Source organism: Trichomycterus rosablanca, chromosome 12 (assembly GCF_030014385.1).
Source record: "Trichomycterus rosablanca isolate fTriRos1 chromosome 12, fTriRos1.hap1, whole genome shotgun sequence".
Lineage (NCBI taxonomy): Eukaryota > Metazoa > Chordata > Actinopteri > Siluriformes > Trichomycteridae > Trichomycterus > Trichomycterus rosablanca.
The window spans coordinates 7833875-7847272 of record NC_085999.1 but is presented as its reverse complement, the minus strand read 5'-3'; the positions used below and the strand labels follow the sequence as shown (position 1 = coordinate 7847272).

Here is a 13398-nt window from a genome sequence, read left to right as displayed (position 1 = left end):
ATATTTTTAAAACTGAAGGTTGCTTTTGTAAATGAACGACTCTTTTGTGTGGTAGTGCACTCACTGCTGAAGTCTGCCTTCAACACGGTGGCTATAGAAAAGGAAAAAATCAAGCAGGTGCTGTCGGCGCAGGAGCTGTCAGGCCAGTCAGCTCAGATTATGACCCTCAGACGCTCTCTATCACAGGTCAGTCCTGATCTTCTTAAATTACAGCTGTAAATTTGCAGCACCATATGTTTTACAGTGTGATTAGATTAAATGAAGTTAGGATAGGGAGGAAAATTATGCAGTTGTCATTTATCATTCTGTTTCTGTGTAATTACTTTGGTTTGTTCACAGCTTAGTTAAATAGCTTTATATGTGAGGGGGTTATGAGGGTTTTATTTTTCAAAAGCTCTGTTTTATTTTTATTTATCTAATTTCAAATAGAATTAGGTGTTTATTAAATTACCTGAATAGAGATGCAGTAATAAAAATATTGAGTCTCTTTATTTGTGATTGATCTAAGGAGACCAAAGTGCATCTCTGTTATCTAGGTTTAACTAATCATCTCGCTTGCTATAGTCTGTCTTCAGACACCCATACTGCTGTTTCTATTCCAGGTATGTCGATGGGTGTTTCTATACATACTTGTATACTTGAGATGTGTACATTTATTTAAAGTTAACAAATCATGCTGCACAATTTTATATCTGTTCATAAAAAGCAAGAAAGCTGACACACTAGGATAAGAAAGCTAAACAATTTATCTTTGCTTTAAAGGCTGCTACTCTAAAGGGCATCTAAGAGCAGCTCCAAGTAAATGTCAGAAACCTGAGGCATTTATTGTTTATGAGAAGGTATCTGGCAGTAAAAGTGCAGTAGTAATCAGTAATCGTTAAAAGTGCACCTATTGTGAGAATCTAAACACTTAATGTATAGAAACGTTGTGTTGATTTATATACTGTTGGATTTTTGTTCAACTTAATTATCACTACTGTCTAACTGTGCAGTTTGGTGCATAAACATATTTTAAGCAACTGTTTTTATATGTAAAAAACTTTACATAAAACTGGGTCATGTATAATGAACTTGCATTTTAACTTGCAGTTTAACCACATTTAACCATTAGACTGTTTGAAAGTGAGTTGTAAGGGACCAGAAATGCAGATGGGTGGATAGATGAATTAAATACAGCTTACACATGCATTAAGAAAAGTAAATAATAAAGCAAAAATTTAAGCTGCACTATTACCCAGAACATAAAATACAAGTCCCCCCCAGTAGCAGACAGACTTTACTTCTCTTCCGCACTTCATCTTTGCTTATACTGCCTCTGTTCCTCATTGCATATTACCTTTCACGGATTGGTTTAAAATAGTTACACTACTACATAATAAATTGTCATATGGTTTAGTACAGTAGTGTCCATTTTAGGACAATGTACCTGCCTACAGGGCGGCACGGTGGCTAAGTGAGTAGCACTGTAGCCTCACAGCAAGAAGGTCCTGGGTTCGATTCCCAGGTGGGGCGGTTCGGGTCCTTTCTGTGTGGAGTTTGCATGTTCTCCCTGTGTCTGCGTGGGTTTCCTTCCGGTGTTCCGGTTTCCTCCCACAGTCCAAAAACATGCAAGTGAGGTGAATTGGAGGTACTAAATTGTCCATGACTGTGTTCTATATAACCCTGTAAACTGATGAATCTTGTGTAATGAGTAACTACCATTTCTGTCAGGAATGTAACCAAAGAGTGTAAAACATATCGTTAAAATCCTAATAAACAAACAAACCTGCCTACAACATACAGACTAAGCTAAGCAGACTAAGCAGTTAAAGCTAGTTTTACTCCCATTCACACAGTTATGCCTATTCACATGAATACTGCAGAGATGAATGGAATTTTTCTGAGCTCGGACCTTGGATGACTTTATAAACAGTAGCATAAAAAGCCTTTTTTTCAGGCCTTGTCGCAGAATTCAGAGCTGAAGACTCGTCTGAATCGTATCCACTCAGAGTCTGTGCTTTCAGAGCAGGTGGTCAGTGTTAACATCATCAGCAGTCCTGATGAGGTACACACACCCCACATTCATCACATTGACATTCAGTTCACTCTACACCTCATCATTCGGTAACACTATAACACACATGCTTTTTGTATGGCTAATCTGTTGGTGTTTACGTCTGACAGGCAAGCGAACAGATCCATGTGGGGATACCTCTCACACAGCAGGCCTCTAATGAAAGCAGACTCTCCATGTCAGAATCAGTCTCTGAGTTCTTTGACGCTCAGGAAGTGCTGCTTTCAGCCAGCTCATCAGAGAATGAGGTAAAAGGATATATTTAGATACAATAAAAATATGTAGAATGAGGTACAAAGATAAAATAATTAAGAACTTGTAAAGAAATGTAAAATGCAATAAAAACAAGAACCTGTTATTTGTACATTTTCTAAACCTTAATTAAAAAAATAATTGTACTGTTTTGGCTGACTCAAAGAAAATGAGAACGAGGGACTGATGGTTAAGGTGGTAGGATGAGTTGGGAAAAGGGGTTAGATGAATTGAAGGATGTGTAGATGAGAGTGGATAGGTTAGATGAGGTATGTGATTTGATGACAGGTTCCATGAGGTAAAAGGATGGATACGATTAGATGGGTAAAGGTTTAGATGAGATATGAGTTAGGCTGGTGGGTTAGTTGAGGAGGGTGGATAGTTTGAATGGATTGTTTACAGAATATCAGTGCATATGTGGACGGATTAGCCGGATTATGAGATGGAAGAATGAGACAGATGATATGAGAGGATAGGTTGGATGAGGTAGATGGATGAATTAGATGGGATCAGTGGATGGGTCAGATATATAAGATGGGGTCAGGTATAAGATTAGGTATGTGTATGAATTGGATTGAGTATGAGATGCAGTATGTGAATGGGTTAGATGAGATCAGTGAATGAATTAGATAAGGTATGAGATGGATGGTTTATATGTGGTGGGTGGAAAGTTTGCATGAGGTATGAGGTGATGTACATAGGTTAGATCAGTGGGAAGTGTGGGTTAGATGAGAGTGAATAGGTTGGATAAGGTGGGTGGTTAGATTAGAACAAGGCCTTTTATTTGGTGGGTAGATAGATTAGATAAGACATTAGAAAAGTGGGTGGATATGTTAGATTAGGTGGGTGCATGGCTTAGATAAGGCTTTAGATGAAGAGTTTTGATGGGTTAAATGGTTTACCAAGTTTTCCAGTCTGTTGAGAGAGGAAGGTACTATTAGTATCTAAATTCTATTTTAATACTAGTGACATAGATTTTGTTTAAAAAGATTTAGTTCAAATGTTTTGTAATTAGATTTTGTTGGTGGTGGTGTTGGGGGAATATTGACCTACATTGAAGGTTTATTTTATTTTCAGTTTGACATTAAACTAATAAACCACAAAGGCAGGCCACCTTTATATACAATACTAATAAATGTTACGTCATGCATATTGTACAGTGGACAGGAGGTGCTCGGTCTGTATTGATTAGCTCACTGTTCAGAGCTTTAAATTCTGCACTGACAAAAAAGCACTGCAATGGGTGATTCAGTACTGCCGTGCATCAGTACAACAGAGGCATGACATGCACAAATGCACTGCAAATGCACTTAAAAACTCATTACTGCAAAGAGTCATGTTTACTGAATAACTTATTACTGTCCTCCCATCTCCTCCTGTTTTTCCTTACCTCCCTATCCTATTCCACCCCTCCCCCACCCCTAGGGATCTGATGACGAGTCTTACGTCAGTGATGTGAGTGATAACATTTCAGAGGACAATGCCAGCGTTACAGACAATGTTTCCAGACAAAGTAAGCTCTTACTCGTCATGGCTGCTTTTTCCTCCTGTCCGTCTTTGCCTCACTTTCTTATCCTTAACTCAGAGCCTGTGCATTAGACAAGGTAGCTTATCTGATCTGGTCTTGTTCACTGCAGTCCTGCTGGAGCCTATCCCAGCTTTTCAATGGGTGCAAGGCACACAGTAACACCCTGGACGGGGCGCCAGTCCATTGCAGGGCAGACACACACATACACACACCCATTCTCCTATAGGGCAGTTCAGTGTCTCCAATTAACCTGACTGCAAGTTTCTGGACTGTGGGAGGAAACTGGAGCTCCCGGAGGAAACCCACACAGACATGGGGAGAACATGCAAACTCCACACAGAAATGACCCGGACCGTCCTGCCTGGGGATCGAAACCAGGACCTTCTTGCTGTGAGGCAACAGTGCTACCCACTGTGCCGTCCCGTCACCCAAGCAGTAGTTGATAAATTATTTTATTGGTATTTTATTAAAAATAGCACCAAGACGAAATAATTATTGTTTCATCTTGTCAGCTTTTTAAGTGGAATAATGGAAAACACCAAACTTAAAGTAAACAGATAACAGGTAACAGGTGATCTTTTTTGATTGGGTATTAAAAATGGTTTTAAAATTAATAAATGGTTTAGTTGTGTACAGGCAAGGATGGGCTGAGGTTTGCCACTTTGCAAAAAACGGCATAGTTACGAACAACAATTCAAGGTTGCAAGGAATGTAGGGATTTTACCATTCATAGTTTATAACATTATTTTAAAGATTCAAATAGTCCTGGAAAATCCTGGGAAGCTGAAACTGAAGGTCTGTAATCTTTGATCAGTCAGACAGCACATATCTGCATTAAAATCCTGCTGTTTTGTAATTGTGTTTATGATATTATATCTGTCTAAAATGCAACATTACCAAACTGAATTTTAAAAGAAGACTCTGCCATCAATACAGCATATTGGGTTATTAATAATATGTTTCTTGGCCATGACAGTGTAATAATTTCCTCTGTGGTAGTTGTGTGGGTGGATGTTTATATGTTTATATTTCAGTTCTCTGGAAGCACCCCTATTATGCTCAAAGCTAAAGTACAAAATTTAATAAGCTAAAATATAGCAAAGGTGGTGGGTGAGATTTCCAAACACATGGGTATAACCAGGAGCATCTTTAGCCGCGACTGATTCTGCCAAAATGCACTAGGAAGTGCTGTTGAGGTTTTATTTGCCAGCTGCTGTCCTGCTCCACAGTGGCTCCAGTCAACATGCATTTCTGTCCACAGCTTCACAGCTTTAAAACAGACTGTATAAACAGCCAATAGTAACCCACACACACACCACTAATTTGTAAATGTTTATGTTTTGTGATTAAACCATAATTTGGATGTATTATATTAACCATAATATAATACCAGGTGCACACATGGGGTGATAAGATCAGCATGTTAAATTTGGCATTAGTTCCATTACTAACACACATTGTGCTTCCTTTCCTCAGTGCTGAATGGAGATGTGGTCGGAGGTGTGTTCCGTAATGGGAGGCGTACGTGTCTGGCTGCACCCTCTCCCGACACCACCAACATTAACCTGTGGAATATCCTGAGAAACAACATTGGTAAAGATCTGTCCAAAGTGGCCATGCCTGTGGAGCTGAATGAGCCTCTCAACACCCTGCAGCACATGTGTGAGGAGCTGGAGTACACCGAGCTGTTGGACAAAGCAGCCGAAACTGATGACCCCTATGAACGCATGGTATGGTTCTAAACCTAAAGATGGAATGTACCGTATTGTTCTGCATCCAAACATTTTATATAACATTTTATTTTAATAATATGATAATTATTTAAATAGCACATTTTACACAGCAGAAGTTCAAAGTGCTTTACAGCACAGAAAATGGCAAAAATAGTTAAAGAAAAAGTAAAAGGACAAAATGTACATATGTATATACAGAAAATACATAACATTTACATTTTATAGAATATATTTAAACATATGGGGTTTTTTTGCATTCCTCCAATTTTCCTCCCAATCTATTCATATCCAATTACCTGTTTTCATTACGCTTCCCCTCTACTGATGTTGACCTACAACCCTAAATGGAAAGCCGAGACTAACACACACTCCTCGGACACGTGTGCAGTAGCCGACTGCATCTTTTTGCTGCTCGAGGCGGATTTATATGTGGATCAGCTTTGCACATGGAGAGACACACCCTGATCACATTATCCCCCGTCTCTGTGCAGGTGCCATCAATCAGCCAGCAGATGTTGACTGGGTTGACTATGCTTTTGTGAATACGACCTCTGCTGGCTGCTCGTGGCACCTGCACAAGGGGTGGGGAAATAGTGGGCAGCATAGCGTGTCTCTCCCTACATGATATGACTCTCTGTGGGCCTGCGGTAGGTAAAAAGAAACAGTCAGCATCTTTATTAGAGTGGGCTCGTAATAGTCTGCAGTTTTCCACGGTCAGAGCAGGGATGCTGCAAGCAGTGTTAGTATTACAGTTAAAGAATATGGGAGCTACTACATTAAGAGAAAAAGGGTGAAATGAATGAGCTGTTTAATTCTTCATTACCAATTATGTGAAACAATGAAGCCACCAAGATATTGTATGTGAGATTTGTTAAACAGTATTATGTGTAAGGGGACATTCATGTCAAATGAGTGAATGGAAGCAGCCTGGTAAGTTACCATGTAAATGATGCAAGTCTGTGTTTTAACAATAAATAAAACCCAGTGAATACTTTAATCTTAGGTGTAAATGATTCTCAATAAATATCATGCAAGAGCAGCAGCATACATTAGGGATCTAGCAGTGTGATGACAGAATTCTATAGAAATAGATAGATGGATGTTTATTTCATTCATGCAGATACACTATGTCATGGTATCTAGCTACACTATTATGGTATCCGTTAGTTTGGACTATTTTTAGTGACTGAATGTTCCCTGTGGTTAAATGTGCTGTTAAGCCTCTGGCCTCATTACATTATTTTTACCTGGTTTTAATCTTTATAGCCCTTCCACACTCTAAATCACCTTGAATTTATTAGATTCTTTACTGGGCTTTTCTTTCATTAAGACCTCCGTTCTTTAAGTTGTTCAGTCAAATTCTGTCAGCACTAATTTCCTGTAATGAGTTCTCAGCTGTGACTGATGTGTTTGTAGGCGCTGGTAGCTGCGTTTGCTGTCTCAGCGTACTCCTCCACATACTACCGTGCAGGCAGCAAGCCCTTTAACCCCATCCTAGGGGAGACCTACGAATGTATCCGGGAAGACAAGGGCTTCTGCTTTTTTGCTGAACAGGTAAGAAGTTTGTCAATCATGATTTTTTTTTCATCCTGCCTCCCAGACTACAGTTATATATAGACTACATATATATATATATATATATATATATATATATATATATATATATATATATATATATATTACATACCCACAAAGTGTTCAGATCCCTTGAATTTTTAATAACTTTATTGTGTTGTATATTTCATTTTGAATGGATATAATTGTCATTTTAGCCAATCTACACTTAGTCACCCATAATGACCTAGTGAAAACATGTTTATCAAAATTACTGATATTCCTTTAGCTCCATTGGCAGGAATCACAGCTAAGTCTTCTGGGATATGTCTCTCCACAAATGTTTAATCAAATTAACCTCACACTTTAAGGCACACTTCCAAGTCAACCGAAGCTTGGTTCAGGAATTAGTCCTGGAATATGCTGGAGTGGCCTTCCCAGTCTACAGATTTAAATTCTGTGGAATATTCTGATGGAATTTAAAGGAAGCAGTTGCAACACAAATGCCATTAAACCTTCAGAGTCAGAAGCATTACCATAAGAAGAATGAGCAGAGATTCCACAAGAGAGGTGTCAAAAGCTTGTTAGCACTTATGGAAACTGTTTATTAGAGGTTATCAATGGTCCATCAAGAAATTAAGCTGGGGTTTTAATAAAAGTGAGCATGGACGAGTCATAAGAACTAGGTTACAAGTGTTACATTTAAACTCAAACTTTGAGATACTTTGACATAAAGCATTAAATGGTTCAGAATGAGTAAACCATTTTTATTCAGAATTGCTCAGTAATGTCCACTGGTTTAATAATATATTTATGTTTAGGTGAGCCATCATCCCCCCGTCTCTGCCTGCCACTGTGAGTCCAAAAACTTCACCTTCTGGCAAGGTAAGTCTGCCCCTTCCCTGTATATGGGCACTTTGACTGACCTGCAAATACACAGCCTCATACACAGAAGAGTTTCATGCACAGTGTTGTGGCACATTAACCCTATCACTACACATTAATTAGTCTTACCTGCCCAGCTGTCAGCAGTTCATGATTTGTTCCTCCTTGGATCACTTCTGGTGGATTCTCACCACAGCCGCCCATGAGAAATACTTCCAATAGCCTGGCCATAAAGATTTGGCTTTTGGCAAAGTCAGTCAAATCTTTTTGCCCATGTCTGCTACTTTCACCACATGCACTACAAGTAACTACCATCAGCTCAGCATATAATATATCCCTGAACGCACTGTGTGTGGGTGGGTGTGTGTATGTGGTGGTGGTGGTAGGAACGGTATTATATACGATATTGATTGGCTCATAGCTTTATCTGTACTGTACCTGTGATGTACAAGGTATCTTAGCATGTGAGGATTTACTAAATAATAAACTGAGACCAAATCTTGCCGTTGTTGGGCTCTTGATCAGGACCTCCACCCAGCAACTATTCTGTTCTGTTTTAAGTCACTTTAAAGAGTCTACCAAATGGGCAACATGGTATTTTGTTGTTTTTTTTCACATCAGATTTATGTCAAAGCCTTTAAAAACTTATTCTTTTTACAAAATAGCTGTTATACTTGTAGTCATTTTTTATTTCTTAGCATAGACCGTCCTGCCACATTTATAGTAGTTTTGCTATAGTAGTTCTGATTTATGGCTATTAATCTCCAAGATCAGAAAATTGTAGTTGATCATAATGTCATTGTGTTTTTACTTCCACTTGCTTATTGTATATGTGATTTTGTGTTAGATGTCAGGTGGAAGAATAAATTCTGGGGGAAGTCTATGGAAATCCTTCCCATCGGCACAGTCAACGTCATGTTTCCCAGGTACTGAAGTTTTTACTACTTATTGTTCATGTTAAACTAAGTTAATTTATCTCAGCTCATGTCTTCACCAAAATACATGGGCGAGTTACATCACAGTGTATGTCAGATCTTACACAAGTGCACTCTGCACTGCATTTATGTCTGGGATTCACATGCCTGACTGCCTGTGGCTTCTAATGGCAAATATAAAGATGTGCAGATTAATATGCTTCCACTGGTATCAGGAGGATGACTTTACTCATAGTCCTTCAGAATACATTCTACCTATAATAAGATGAAGTCTGCTAAAAGGATAAGCAGGTTTTTCTTTAAAGTGTACCCTCCAGTCTGTGGTGATGCTTTTGTCTGTTCTGTATACCACCAGCTCAAGGCTAGCTCATATGCTTTGTGTCTGTAGTTACGGTGATCATTATGAGTGGAATAAGGTGACCACGTGTGTGCACAATATTCTGAGTGGGAGGAGGTGGATTGAGCACTACGGAGAGATCACCATCAGAAACAACAAGAGCAGTGTCTGCATCTGCAAACTCACCTTTATAAAGGTATTTAGCAACACACACCACTTATTCCCAGTCTTTCTTTTAAAATCCCTTTTTACTCAGTTTATGTCAAGCTTTTATTAACATGCTATACATGTGCTTGTAGGGTAACTATTGGAGCTCCAGTGTAAATGAAGTACAGGGCTTTGTGATGGACCAGGAGGGGAAAGTAGTCCACAGACTGTTTGGAAAATGGCATGAAGGTCTTTACTGTGGAGTCCCACCATCTGCTAAATGCATCTGGAGACCAGGTACTAGTTGTGCCTTGACTCAAAACTTCTAGATTAGTACCTGAAAGTCAAAATCTGGACCCATGTTATTACCTGGCTAGGGAGGTCGCATTGCTAGTCCACCACCTCAGAGCTCTGAGTTTGAATCGCAGCTGTGTGGTATTAACTGCCAAATACACAGACATGATTGGCTGTGTCTGACGGGAGGGACGGTTAGAAAGATTCCTCATAATTGGCTGTCAGGAGGGATGGTTATAAAGCTTCCTCATTGTTGCCACAACTGCAGCCTCTTCTGGCTGGTTAAAGGCACCTGAACAGGGAAGGTGCATAAGGAAGAGCAGTGCGTAACTCTCAGTACACAATACTGCTCTCTGTGGGTTGTATCTGGATCATGAATTACAGGAGCATATCATTAAGATTTCTTAGTGAGGCTAAGAATTAAGACATGCTTAGGTGCTTTTTATATCTCATTCAGTGATATTATAAAACACCCACAATTGAAAAAATTAATTTTCCATTATTGAAAACAGTGTCTTTTAAACAGCTTTAGGGTAACAAAAAACCTACACAAATAGCAAAGCTATTTTAGTCAGACACACAACACACTGCTGCATGAATGCTTTTACTTAAATAGCAACTATTTTCATTACTGATGTGTGTGGTGGGTGATGCGTCCCTGCAGGCTCCATGCCCACAGACTATGAGCTCTACTATGGCTTCACCAGGTTTGCTATTGAGCTTAATGAACTTTGTCCTGAGATGAAAGACCTGCTTCCACCTACAGACGCCCGCTTCAGACCAGACCAGAGGTACACATACATGCATGCGCTCACACACAGACACACCCCATATCCTGCTACAACACACATGCATAGACAACCACACCTCACCTTATACCCCACTACTACACACACCCTGCAATCACACAACTCACCCAACCATCCCTCCACCACACCCCAAATCCTTCTACAACACACACAAATAGACAACCACATTCTTATGAACACCCCATGCACAATCAGCCAACCTCCCACACACACCCCAGACACATACATAGACCACACCCTCACAAAAAAAACACCAAAACCACTTTACCAAATCAATACCCACTACACTAAAGCATAAAAACTAAATCCAAATAACAAAAATCATAAAACTATACAACAAAACACCAAAAAGCCCTACCATTAGTTTTCCCCAACCAGTTAATTCTACCTGTCAGCTTAAGCTATCATATTGATATGACAAGCATTAGATTCATATTGATAAGCATTCGATTTAAACCTAACAAATACATTTGATATATTTAGTAAATATTCATATATATACAGTATATATATACTGTATATACTGTATATACAGTATATATATATGTGTGTGTGTGTTATATAGTGTTACTCAGTATAGTGTGACTTTTGAGCCAATGGGCATGTGAAATTAGAGAGGTGCAAAGGGGCAACTTGTCATAATTTCACATCTTAATAGCATGGCATTTACAGAATAACTTATTTGTACAGGTATCTGGAGGAGGGAAAGCTGGAGTTAGCCGCATCTGAAAAACACAGGATTGAGGATCTGCAGCGAACAAGAAGGAAGCGATTTGATGAGGCCAACATCAAACACCAGCCACGCTTTTTTAAGTGAGTTATCATAGTCAAAAGAGTATTTTTAATAGGGAGTCTCAAATGACAGTGTATTAAATCTACTAAATTTGGCATCTTCTGTAATGTTTATTCTGTTTGTGAGTTTTATTATACTGTACAATGCAATGATAAAAAGCTTTAACCTCTAACACTTATATAAAGCTATTTAATCTGTTTATGCCATTGATGTATTTATATTCACAGAAAAATTGTTGACTCAAACCAGAGAGAGAGATGGGTGTCCAATAACACATACTGGGAGCTGCGTAAGGATCCTGGCTTCCTTACGATGGAAAATCCTCAACTGTGGTAGCATCTGAAAGCTTGTACAAAACATATCACCACTGCTACAGACTCAGAAGCTTTACCTATGCACAATGCAGCTTACAATGAAGCGCAGGGGCAGAGGACCGTACCGAGGGCTTTCACACAACTGCAAATACGAACTTAAGGAAGCTAATAATGAATAAGGCCAGACTACACATTACCACCTTCTGTATCTAGACGTTTTTCTCTATACTAACAGGCAGAGACAGGGTCATTAACAACAAATAGAAGATCTGTCTTAATGAAGCCTGTTGGGCTTCCCAATACGGCCTTGCCTTAAGAATCCGCTTTTTAAATACCTGGTTTTATGGTTTTAGCTAAGGTTGTTTGATTTTTTGGCGTGTGGATTTATCTCTTGATTTACGTACAGTATAGAGAATATCCTGCATGTTTAGATGGCAGCTTTCATTGGCATATGCTATAATGACAACATATCAATTGTAGTTTTAAAATGTAACAGTATTTTTGTAAAATGTCAGATCTTAAAACCTCATTGCCAGTGCAGGGACATGGAGTCTGCCCCACATCAAGGCAGATTTAGACCAGCCAGTCCATTTTTGAATTTTTTTAATTCAGTACCGTCTGCTACCCTAATAGGGACCAAGATCTGGTCTTACCTAAGCTGAGTTGGTGTTTTTTGTGTTGTGGTTAGAAAGTAAAAGTTGATTTGTTTTTCATCATATGTTTTTAAAAGTACCACAAAATGCTGTGGATTTTGCTTATGGCAGACTTCTGGGCATTTGAGTAGCTCTTGGGCTAGTATCTGTTTGTGGGATATATAGCAGTATATTTATCCATTTACATTCACAAAAAAAAAAAATTTGGTTGTTGGCTTTGGGATGCACAAATACTTAACAGTGCATTTTAGCATATATACTGCTGGCAGACATTTTTCGGCAAATATACCACAAATAGACCTTATTTCCCTAAACTACTACCCATTCCCTAGTAACAGGAGTTATTGCCACTATTGTAAAGATGTATAAGCTAAAGTATTTTGGCTACAAGTCTGGTCTGTCTGCCAGGTTCAGGCTATTCTTATACTGCTCATGTATAATTCACTGATTGCTCAGAAAAAGAAATCCAACAGCAGCTCTGTTTACTTTTACTGCATAATAGACACCCACAGACTGCTCTGTGCTACTGTGCATCCAATGCATTACATCCAAACCCTAATTTTAGATTAACTTTAGCTTTTACATATTTACAAAATATCTGGGCGGTAGAGGTCTGGGCAGGACAGATTTTTAACTGTCAATTTCTCACTATACTGGCTTTATTCATCCCAGGTCCCATGTCTACCGTAAGATCTTGTCCTCAAATACATTTTCAAATGTACTTTGGTTGTAGCTACTCTGAATGTCCTATAATTGTTGAAGCAGTGCCAGATTCCAGTGTCAGCTAAAGAAGAAGGGAGCGGTCCACAAGAACGAGTAGAAAAAAAGTCAAAGAAATGTTCAATGTTTCATTTCACAATAAAGATCAAAGCTCTTCCTGTCACAACAACCCTTTTTATCAAACACTAAACCATGATTCTATGGTAAAGATATTTTCCCATATTTGCAAGCAAGTACGTTTAGTGTAACCCCCCCACACACACACACAAAACAAAAAGCAGTTTTTAATTTTAAGCATCTGACTGATTTAAAAAACATTTAAAGCTTTGTAGGAGGTCAAAAACGATTAAAAAAGTAAACTTAGTGAAATACAAGGGGCTTCACATGCCAC

At 38.8% G+C, this 13398-nt stretch overlaps 1 protein-coding gene across 1 annotated transcript in view; it reads left to right on the top strand.

The window, feature by feature from the left end:
• Positions 1 to 13176, top strand: part of osbpl6 (oxysterol binding protein-like 6) — a 44854-nt gene extending 31678 nt beyond the window's left edge. The window contains exons 11-23 of the mRNA XM_063005559.1: positions 56 to 186; positions 1937 to 2044; positions 2164 to 2301; positions 3731 to 3818; positions 5310 to 5563; positions 6983 to 7120; positions 7942 to 8005; positions 8853 to 8931; positions 9329 to 9473; positions 9577 to 9721; positions 10383 to 10509; positions 11218 to 11340; positions 11548 to 13176. Coding sequence (XP_062861629.1) covers positions 56 to 186; positions 1937 to 2044; positions 2164 to 2301; positions 3731 to 3818; positions 5310 to 5563; positions 6983 to 7120; positions 7942 to 8005; positions 8853 to 8931; positions 9329 to 9473; positions 9577 to 9721; positions 10383 to 10509; positions 11218 to 11340; positions 11548 to 11656 — 1649 coding nt within the window. The 3' untranslated portion in view covers positions 11657 to 13176. The remainder of the gene's footprint in view (positions 1 to 55; positions 187 to 1936; positions 2045 to 2163; positions 2302 to 3730; positions 3819 to 5309; positions 5564 to 6982; positions 7121 to 7941; positions 8006 to 8852; positions 8932 to 9328; positions 9474 to 9576; positions 9722 to 10382; positions 10510 to 11217; positions 11341 to 11547) is intronic.
• The last annotated feature ends 222 nt before the right edge of the window (positions 13177 to 13398 follow it).